The 11,389-nt window shown below is 40.1% G+C and overlaps 1 protein-coding gene and 1 long non-coding RNA gene across 3 annotated transcripts; one reads left to right on the forward strand and one right to left on the reverse strand.

Annotated features, from left to right (window-relative positions):
• Window positions 1-3,359: 3,359 nt before the first annotated feature.
• On the reverse strand, window positions 3,360-5,861 carry LOC116863347. Of its 2 annotated transcripts, none has more exons than XR_004381807.1 (3): window positions 5,494-5,861; window positions 4,870-5,031; window positions 3,360-3,872 (listed from the first exon to the last, which is right to left on the reverse strand). It is a non-coding gene; the product is annotated as an uncharacterized LOC116863347 (long non-coding RNA). The 2 variants fall into 2 exon arrangements; XR_004381808.1 differs by having other exon boundaries at window positions 3,360-3,937.
• A 54-nt stretch (window positions 5,862-5,915) lies between these two features.
• Window positions 5,916-11,067, forward strand: LOC116863348 (zinc finger protein 382-like; the record flags this gene model as incomplete). Its single annotated transcript, XM_032850817.1, has 4 exons — window positions 5,916-6,150; window positions 8,023-8,096; window positions 10,574-10,700; window positions 10,972-11,067. Coding segments are annotated over exons 1-4 (367 nt in total), but the record flags the coding sequence as incomplete, so codon positions are not given.
• Between the last annotated feature and the right edge of the window lie 322 nt (window positions 11,068-11,389).

Below are 11,389 nucleotides of genomic sequence, written 5' to 3' on the forward strand. Positions count from 1 at the left end.
AGAAAGAAGAAAAAAAAAAAGAAATACTTAATTCTGAGTACCCTTACTTGATAATTTGTTCTCCTGGAATTATGCATATATTGATATCTATATAATTCCAAAAGATGCAAATAGTCAAAAGGTTTGTCAAATCAGTTGGGCATCATTGTCACTTCCTTCTTCTACCAACTGATAAAACTGATTTGTATATCAAAACCCACAAAATGGGGCGCCTGGGTGGCTTAGTGGGTTAAGACTCTGCCTTCAGCTCGGGTCGTGATCTCAGGGTCCTGGGATCAAGCCCCGCATCAGGCTCTCTGCTCATCGGGGAGCCTGATTCTCCCTCTCTTTCTGCCTGCCTCTCTGCCTACTTGTGATCTCTCTCTCTGTCCAATAAATAAATAAATAAAATCTTTAAACAACAACAACAACAACAACAACAACCCACAAAATGGAGGCCACCCTAGTGACCTGGCCCACATCACAAATCTAAACTTTAATTCGTCTGCACTTAAAGGAAACACCTGTCAAGGAATCCTAATATATACCAATCACAATCTGTCATCCCAGCTTTAGCCAGCTTACCTCACCTGAAAAAATAGGACCTACTAGTCTTTTAAAGAAATTCCTGACCTCTTAGCCAATCATACCATTTCTGTGTTGGTCCTTCTAACATTCTAGAAAACTCTCTCTTGCCCAAAATCCCTCCAGAAATGTCCCACTGCATGGGAGGCACAGTACTCCCCCAATCCATGGATCGCTTTCCTTTGAATAAGAAAGCATCAAACTTATCACTAAATTGTTTTAGTTCTGTCATTTGATACTACAGACATGGAAGTATAACAAAACCAGTGATTGGACTGAAATCCTCCTTCAGTCTAAGAGGTCTTATTTTAATGACTAATCCTTGTAAATTTTTCTAAAAACACAAAATCATAAACATATGCACAAGGAAAACTTTTTTTTTTTTAAGATTTTATTTATTTATTTGAAACAGAGAGAGAGAGATCACAAGTATGCAGAGAGGCAGGCATAGAGAGAAAGAGGAGGAAGCAGGCTCCCCGATGAGCAGAGAGCCCGATGCGGGCCTCGATCCCAGGACCCTGAGATCATGACCTGAGCCGAAGGCAGAGGCTTAACCCACTGAGCCACCCAGGCGCCCTGCACAAGGAAAACTTAAGAAAGTATACCAAAATGTTAGTGACTATTTCTAGATGCTGAAATTATGCATACTTTTTAAAAATTTTATTTATTTTTTGTTAATTTATATACCCAACGTGGGGCTCAAACTCAAAACCTCAAGATCAAGAGTCACGTGCTCTTCTGACTGAGCCAGCCAGGCACCCCTAAAATTATGAGTACTCTTAACTTTCTATTATATAAATTCATCTTGGATTAATAATTTTTTCAAGAAGACTATGTGAATTTCATCATCAGGAATATAGAACAACAATTTCCATTTAAAGCATTTTTCTAAAAAGAATTATAGGATGGGCCATCTTTTACTTATGAAAACTATGACTTAATAAACCTACCAAGTCTCTTTCCCTCTTTACTTTATTTCATCAATATGAGACACTTTCCATTTTAAGACTGGCCTATGAATGAGCACAACTCAGGTGACATTTTCAGACTAAACTGGTCCATAATAGAGCTTTTTTTTTTTTTTTTTTAAGATTTTATTTATTTGACAGAGAGAGACACAGCAAGAGAGGGAGCACAAGCAGGGGGAGTAGGAGAGGGAGAAGTAGGCTTCCCTGCAAGGAGGAAGCCCGATGCAGGGCTAGATCCCAGGACACCGGGATCATGCCCTGAGCCGAAGGCAGAGGCTAAATGACTGAGCCACCCAGAGGCTCTCACATTAGAGCCTTAATAAATACGGCTTTATCATTGCCTTTCTCACTGAATGCCTGGTTAATGTACCCTATTGGATATAATCCTTGAAAAACTGCTAAGAAATGCATATAATAGTTAAACTTTATAATTTGGCAATTTCTTGAGTACTTTAGTTCATAAACATGAAAACTGCATAGCATTAAATTTTATATTTTTGATATCAGAATATCTCTTTATATAATATTAATCTAAATGTAATGTGATTAATAATACTTACATAATACAGGAAATTATTTTTAGACAAACTCCTCCTAAAGTCAACTTCCAAGTATAAGTTATTATAACTAAGTTAGTGGTTCCAAACTTGTTTGGATCATGTACACCTTAGACAGTATCATAAAATTATAGACTTTTCCCCAAGAAAAGTATGCATTAATAAAATAAATATGCAATAATTGGGTATACAATTCCAAGGAAAATCATTTAAGGTGAAGGATTCCTGTTCTAGACCATCTGAACATATGGTCCATTTTCTTACTTAAAAGTGTCTATTACAATTAATTTCTCATTTCCACTGCTCCTTATCTATAAAGGTAGACTTAGATTATCCACATAATAACAAGTTTTTATTAAAAATAGAGCTTCCCTATGACCCTGCAATTGCACTACTGGGTATTTACCCCAAAGATACAGATGTAGTGAAAAGAAGAGCCATCTGTACCCCAGTATTCATAGCAGCAATGGCCACAGTTGCCAAATTGTGGAAAGAACCAAGATGCCCTTCAATGGACGAATGGATAAGGAAGATGTGGTCCATATATACTATGGAGTATTATGCCTCCATCAGAAAGGATGAATACCCAACTTTTGTATCAACACGGACGAGACTGGAAGAGATTATTCTGAGTGAAATAAGTCAAGCAGAGAGAGTCAATTATCATATGGTTTCGCTTATTTGTGGAGCATAAGGAATAACACGGAGGACATGGGGAGATGGAGAGAAGGGAGTTAGGGGAAATTGGAGGGGGAGATGAACCATGAGAGACTATGGACTCTGAGAAACAATCTGAGAGTTTTGGAGGGGAGAGGGGTAGGAGGTTGGGTGAGATGGGTACTATGGAGGGCACATATTGCATGGAGCACCGGGTGTGGGGCATAAACAATGAATTCTGGAACACTGAAATTAAAAAAATAAATTTTTTTTTAAAATAACAAGTTTTTAACTTAAGTATTTATTATTGTCAGTCACTGTTCTAGTGCCCTATTAATATTAAAGCTCCTAATCCTCAAAAAAACCTTTGAAATTCATATTATTTACATTTTACAAACAAATTATGGAATAGAAAGATGTTGAACATATTATCCAAACTCACAAATACTAAACAGCAAAATAAGATTTTAATTTAGATACTCTAGATTAGGGGTCAGTAACTTCTGTAAAGGATAGAAAATATGCTAGGCTTTGTGGGCCTAAAAGTAAAATCAAGGATATTATGTAGGTGCTTATTTAACAAAAGAGTTAACAAATTTCCACAAACTTTTTCACTGACCAAATTCAAAACTTTATTTGTAGACATCAAAATTTGAAATTCATATAATTTTCACATGTCATGAAATATGGCTCTCCTTCTGATATTTTTTAATTATTGAGAAATGTTAAAACCAGACTTAGTTCACAGACCCAAAAAAACAGGACACAAGCTGGATTTTGCCTACTGGGTCAAAGTCGGCTGACCCCTGCTCAAGACTCAGAGACCATTATATAGTACACTGAAATCAATCAAACTATCCACCTTGCCATTTTTCCACTCATGTGTCTGGAGAATATCTAACGTATCAAATGTATAATTCTACCTAAATATTGGTCTCCTCCTTAACAAATCACTGTGTAAAATAAAAAGGGACTATGTCTGCATGATGAGAACACAACAAAAAGCATACAAGGGGAAGTGTTGGCAAGTGTCTATATGAAAATTAACTGTAGAAACAGCATTTGATGAGGAACTGGGAAAGGAGATCCATCCTCATGGTACCATCATTAACTGGGAAGAGAAGACCTAGAGACCAGGTAAATGTGTAAGTCACTATTTGGCAGGCATTTAAGATGAAGTTATACTGTATCCTGAAAAACAAAAATGAAATTTCACAAAACAAAGAGAAAGCTCAAGATGACTTCTAGCATGGCTTTGAGATGTGTAACTATAACAATGTTCTCCTCTCATTGCTCTTCTTTGGAATACAGCAAAAATGGGAAAGGGAAGGGAAGCACAACATAGCAGGCCTTTCCTGGAGCCCAGACAGGCTAGACAGAGATCACAAGTAGACAGAGAGGTGGGCAGAGAGAGAGGAGGAAGCAGGCTCCTTGCTGGGCAGAGAGCCCGACACCGGGCTCGATCCCAGGACCCTGGGATCATGACCTGAGCCGAAGGCAGAGGCTTTAACCCACTGAGCCACCCAGGCGCCCCCAGACAGGCTAAATAAGAACACACTTCTTCATCACTAACAAGCCCCCGTGATATTTACTAAGCACACACTAATGGAGGTATGAGAAAGACTGGAATACTGTTGACTGTTCCCTATACCATAAGGAAAATTCATATTCACTGAAACCTGGGACTGCAATCTGTTTCTATATTCACAGCAGTTTTCTGTCAACAGAGCTATAAAAATGCCATGGATCTGCAATATGCAGCCTGACCCCACAGAGCTAAGGGGCAGATTCCAAGGAAGTAATCCTATTCTTGGTGCCTCAGTATCATGTATTCCCAGGACCTTGCCTTGGGGGCAATTACAGCTCTGAAATTGCCACAATAAACAGAGGGCTGTGCTTTTTTAGTAGTAACCTTCATTCTAGGTCTCAAATGTTCAACTTCCCTTTGACAGCCATTTTTGTGCAACTAGCATTTCTGTGCAGTGTGGTTATAAGATGAAATGATAGAGGCACTGAAAGAAAACCCAATACAAAAAATTCCAAGTGGAACTTACAATTGAGTCAAGAATAGGCTACACTCAATGTACTCTATTCCTTCAAGCACTAGGCTGGATCTTACATACAGCGTGCACTGATGAAGGCAACAAAGGCCATCCTTCAGAACAGGGGGTCCCTTGTGGTTAACTATGGCCTCGAGGCCTTTCACAGGCACAGACTGAGTCACACGGGGATCTTGTCCACAGATTCCTCAGCACCAGAACTGCAAAAATGAAGCTCTGCCTTATCTAAAAAATAAAAAAGCTACACTAGGCCAATTTTGATTAGCCTTCGGTTGGTCACAATAGCGCTGTCATGGAACCACTTAATCACAGTACAACACACCTCACAGTCACAACTGAACATGGTCATAAAAAAAAGGCTCCGCCCCCACACAGTCCCAGGAGCCTTAATCTGGACCACTCAGAGCCTCCCCACCACGGGCGCGCGCGCGCACACACACACACTCATGATCACATCCCACGCCGATTCAGTCACACAATCCCGCACACACGCTCACACACACAATCACCTTCTCCACACTGGCCTGACGCTCCTGCTCCACCTGCTCATAACGCACCTGGAGAACTCCGGAGCTCCCGCGGGGAGCTCCTCCCGCACCCAGACCGGGGTCACTCACCACACAGAAAACTGTGACCGTAAGCCTAGAGGAAAATGAACCAGAGAATGAAGTTCACTAACTCACTAACCTGTGAGAAACGTAGTCCACTCTGGAAAAGCGCGGACGTTAACACAAACAGCCCCCAGAGCCGGTAGCATGCACAGTTAGGCTACTAACGCGCCGCCCCGTGGACTCCTGGGAGCTCCGGCCCACGCGGGAGTGCGCAGGCGCAGACGACTGATCCTTGGCCGGGGGTGAGGTTGGTAGGTCCTAGGGGCTCTTGAGGAGGCGGGAACCCGGTGCTCGGACGGAGAGGCCAGGCTAGCTATCCGGTCCCGGAGGGGAGGCCAGGGAGGAAACAGGGAGTTCAAGCCCGGCTTGGTAATTCTGAGGAGGGAACCGGAACCGAGCCCACGGTAATCAGTCACTCGGATCCGTGCGAGCGGGGCCTCGGGTGTGGCCCGTGGGCGTGACCCTGAGGGTGACAATCAGGTCTGACTTAAAGCGAGCTCCGCGAGGGGAGGGGTTTGTCTGTTTTGACCCGGAGGAAGCTCGATCGCTGGGAGCGGGGCCTCAAACAGCGGGCGCTGCGTGTGTGTCCCGAATTGAGGCGGCCTCTTGTGCCCAACCTGCTGCATTCTGGATGCCTGCTACTCTGCGAGATGTTGGGACCGAATGTGTGAAAAGTGGACGGAGTTGTGTAGCTGCCTCGGATTTCCTCCTTACGTGTCTAATTTTAGAGTAGGTGTGAGTCCTGCTTGATACTATAGGTGACTATGAAGAAACTAAAGTGATTTTGTGACTTTGCCTGGAATTATGCAGTGTGCTGTCTGAGGTTGTAAATGACATATGGGTACTGTGAGATGGGGGTTTTCTGAAGTAAGTTTGGTTGAATGTAACTGTGCATGTGTTTGTAACCTACTGTTATTATTTGTGATGGTTTTGTGATTGAAAAACTGCATGACCACTGTCTAGTTGGGTTTTTAAGATGTGATTATCTGAAGAGTGGTCATTAAGCCTGCCTCCAAAATTGTACCTCAGTAGCAATTTAGCAAATAGAGGTATGAATATTGGAAAGGAAGAGGTAAGATTTCATTTCCCAGATGGTAAGATTCAATACAGGGAAACACTATGTAAACTAAAACCAATGTGTTGAAATTAATAGTGCTCCATGGATAGGAAGCAGTAAAAAACAACTTTTGTCCATAACCAGTACTTTCAACACTGATGTATGCGTGAGGTTTCCTGCTTCTGGATGAAATCAATGTCAGGGTCATTAGCTTCTTCAGGCATTCTAAGACAATAAAAAAGTACTTGGTATACTTTTAATCACAACGCCAGTCTCATTTTAATAGTTAAATAGTTTGCTAATTAAAACATTCACTGTAGCAGTCAGTACTTTAGATTTCATTTAGCATGGTATCATCCTCTCCCCAGGAAACCTACATTACAGAATGGAAAGATCAGTTTCTTTTCTAGTGCCATACCTGTACTACTAAAAAATGTTGTTCAGTAGTTAAATTAGCTATTAGTAAATTAGTAAGTTAATTTTCAATAATTATGCTTATCACTATGATACAGGTGAATCAATAAAGATTAAGTAGAGGAACTTAAAGTTCAGATATTCTCAAGCATATAGGGATATGTAATATATGATAGGGATGCCATTTCACATTAATTGAAAAAATAAGGATTACTTACATATTTGTAGTATTGCTAAACAAGAAGACATACAAAGAAAGCTTCACAAGGGGGGTGCCTGGGTGTCTCAGTCGGTTAAGCCTCTGCCTTTGGCTTGGGTCATGATCCCAGGGTAGTGGGATCGAGCCCCGCATCTGGCTCTCTGCTCAGCGGGGAGCCTGCTTCCCCCTCTCTCTCTGCCTGCCTCTCTGACTACTTGTGATCTCTCTGTCAAATAAATAAAATCTTTAAAAATAATAATAAAAGGAAAGCTTCACAAGGTAAAAACACTTTAATAGTCATAGAAGCAACTAAGAAAAATTATTTCTAATTTAAAATAAAGGGTTAGTTTACTAAATAAAAAAGATAATACCAATTAGGAAATTAAAACATGAGAAAAATAGACATATATAAGAAGATGCCATTATAGAAATAGAAAAGAAAAGGAGCTTATTCTCTCATAGTAAGAAATGTGTAAGCTAGAACTACAATATATACCTATTAGGCAGAGATTAAAAATTTATTATCAACCGCATTCATCAGAGTATGGGGAGGTATTCTCCTGTGCTGATACTAACAGTGTAAATTGGTAGAAAGTCCATGAAGAACTATTTGGAAATATATGACAAACCTGTCTTCCATGGGAGATGGAAGGTAGAGCTGCAGAGGGAAAAGCACAATGTTCCCTCTCTCTCTCCACCAACGACAGATTGCCCAGATTCAATCTAATTCATGAAGAGACTAGGTTTCTGGTGGTAAGGGAGCAGGATTTGCCCTTTTTCTCAACTAATCACCACCCTGGATATGTGTGGGTACACAGAGTGGGCAAGTGCTGCAACAGTGAAAACTGATGCAGATTTAATGGAATTATTCTGGGAGATCTAAGTCCAATATGATTTCACATGCTCTTTGTATCCTCTTATCTCTGCCTTCTCAGGATTCTTCCCTTTTCCAAAAGAAAGGCTCAAAAGAGAAGGTTCATCTCTTGCAAATCTCAAAGCCATGCCTCAGGTGAGATGATGTTTCCTCTCTTTCTGAAATAAGTTGTTTTCAGGTGATATAAACATTTGCTTCCCTATCCTTAAATTTCCAGGATGTTGGCAATTGCTTCCATGAAACTTGTCTCCAGTAGGGCAAGCAAGTGGCCTAAGCGTAAAATGTGAGGAGTGTGTTTAGGGTTTTACATCCCTAAACTTTGCATCCTATGTTCCTCACCTTCCCCACCTAGTTGCAGACCTCTTCCCGGTTTTTCTTATTCCAACCAGGTAAACATAAGCCTTTGCACGTGTACCTTCTAGGTGTAGCCAATGTTTACATATTGACTTGGTATATTACTCATCATCTCCTTTCTTAGTCTTCTCACAAAAGTACTGCTAGAACAAAAAAGTATTATTTTGATTTAAAAGGGAATATATTACTTTACTGAATCTATCTATCTTTAATGAATCTATCTTGTCTAGACACTGATTTGAGATCTAAGTTGTGAGGAGTCAAGGAACAGACATGGAAAAGCTTTGATCATCTCCAATAACCTAGGTTTTGCAATGATACAATGGGAGGGAGAGTTGGTAAATCACATTATTTGCTTGTGGTAAGCTGTCTTCTTGTGTGAGGTTTCCAAGATAGAGATTTGTTTGCAAGCTTGTACAGAAAACTATGATTTTGCATTCTCCTTCTGTGATTTTCCTGTCCATTTTATCCAATTCATACAAACGGTGGCCAGCCAGTGAAAACCTTTCCAGTATTTCAATGCCGTTACAGAATTTTTTCTTATCTTTTTAGTTTCTTCTAATTTTTTATATGTGGGTGCAGCAAACTAGCATATGCTAGTCCATTCTTGAAACATTCTACTTTGAATCAAAGGTGGCACTTTTCCCTATTTTCATGTCTGTCAGAACATTCGTCTTCATCTACCCATCTTCAAAATAATGATTTTCCGGTGCCTGGGTGGGTCAGTGGGTTAAAGCCTCTGCCTTCAGCTCAGGTCATAATCCCAGGGTCCTGGGATTGAGTCCCGCATCAGGCTCTCTGCTTGGTGGGGAGCCTGCTTCCTCCTCTCTCTCTGCCTGCTTCTCTACCTACTTGTGATCTCTGTCTGTCAAATAAATAAATAAAATCTTAAAAAAAAAACAAACTGATTTTCCCCAGATGCCAATTTGTTCTCTTCTCTTCACTCTTTTTCTCTATGCACAGATCCATTCTAAAGGTTATACTGATCTAATTCTAGTGACTCTCAAATACCTCTCTCCATCCTAGACTTCCATTCAGGTGTCAGAATCATATATCCAATCTCCAAAAGTTATGACCACCTGAATGTCCCATAGACACTTGAAGTACATTTCCAAGGTTTACTTCATTATCTCCTTTGGTCCAGCTTATTCTTTCTTCTGTTTTCCATTTCCATTTTCTAGTCTCAGCACCTCCCCACTTGCCTATACAGGTAACCCAAGAGCTATGCTTCTTTTTTGTCACTCTACAACCAATTTATGACCAATTCTTTTGCAACCCATTATCCACTAACCAGTTTTCTCCTCTCTAGACCACTAATACCACCTTAATCTAGTAAACATCTCCAACAATGGTTACCTAATTTTCTTTCCCACTTAACACACCTCAAGCCTTCTCCAGTCTTCAAGAGTATTGCCTTTGAAGTACAAATTTTATCAGATAACATAGGTGCTATTTAGCATTTCTTTATACTCCACAAAGCAGCAGAACAAGCAAAGTGGGGTATGCATTAGAATAGAATGTACAAGACAGTATATTGAAAGGGAGGAAAATACTAACAGATCGTATTCAGGAGCAGATCATCAACTCTATGGATTGCCGTTAATGCTGACTGATGCCTTATAAGTAAATAGAAATATGTTGAGAGTGTTCTCAGTACATTTTTAAGACACTGCTCTGTAGGAAAATCCTAGTATTATTCCATGAACATGCCCACTGCCCACCTTGATATATGTTTTTCTTCTTAGAGCACAAAGACTCTTTCCTAACATACTGTGCCTTTTGCCGTTTCCTCAATTTACTAATTTTCTTCTCCCCATGAATTTTAAAAGCTGATACACTGTACAAAACAAATTCATTGTGAGGACAAAATTTTGATGTCCTCAGTGAAGCCTTGGAATACAAAAAGAAATTTTTCTTCACTTCATAGCATTTCCCTTGTACATATTTCTGTCATTCATCTGTAATACCTGTTGAGTGTATGTATTTATATGTATGCCTCTCACATAACCAGTAACTTTTCATGAGCAAGGCCAGGGTTTTATTCATTTTGGTCCACCAGGCAACCAGTCACATTTAAGGCAAATAGTATGATCTTATATATTTTTAGCATGAGATAATAAGTAAATATTATCAGAGAGAAATTTCTACAGTAGAAAATACAAAATAAGAAAACTAGTCTGACCACTGAACATGGTCTCCAATATCTAGTTCTCACTAGTTCCAATCACTTTAGGATGAACTAGAGTATGCCCTTACAGGGATCAGTGTCATTCAAGGATGTGACTGTGGACTTCACCCAGGAGGAATGGCAGCAACTGGATCCTGCACAGAAGGCCCTCTACAGGGATGTCATGTTGGAAAACTACTGCCATCTCATCTCTGTTGGTAAGGAAAATTCCTTGAATCTTTCAACATCATACATCTCCTTTCAAGAATTTCTAAAGCATATGGAACTTTGAATTTCAGAGATCAGAGGTGATGACTCCCTTTTTGTTAGCAGACAGTGTGATTAGGTCCTCACTTGCCTAGTGCAAGGTATTAACTTGGCAAGATGTTAATGCGTACCTTGTCTGTCACCTTAGAGCTCTATCCTTCTCTCCCTTCAATAGTTTTGAAGCCCAAGCAGCTTATACCAAGTCTTGTTTTTTATTACCAGGGTTTCACATGACTAAGCCCGATATGATCCGCAAGTTGGAACAAGGAGAAGAACCGTGGACAGCGGAGAGAATTTTTCCAAGTCAGAGCTACCTTGGTGAGTCCGTACAGAGTTAATCCAGTGGACTCAGGTAGTTGACACATTCAGATGTTTTGTGGGATCTATTTTTTTAATTGTGGTAAAATACACATAACATAAAACTTATTATCTTAAGCATTTTTAAGCATATAGTTCAGTGGCATTAAGCATATTTACATTGTGCAACTATCACCACCATCCATCTCCAGAACTCTTTTCATGTTGTAGTACTAAAACTGTACTCCTTCAAAAATAACTCCACATTACCTTCTCCCCCTAGCCTCTGGCAACTACCGTTCTACTTTCTGTTTCTATGAATTTATCTGCCTAGGTACTTCAT

The sequence above is a fragment of the Lontra canadensis genome, unplaced genomic scaffold (assembly GCF_010015895.1).
Source record: "Lontra canadensis isolate GAN:19392208 unplaced genomic scaffold, GSC_riverotter_1.0 scaffold937, whole genome shotgun sequence".
NCBI classification, from domain to species: Eukaryota; Metazoa; Chordata; class Mammalia; order Carnivora; family Mustelidae; genus Lontra; species Lontra canadensis.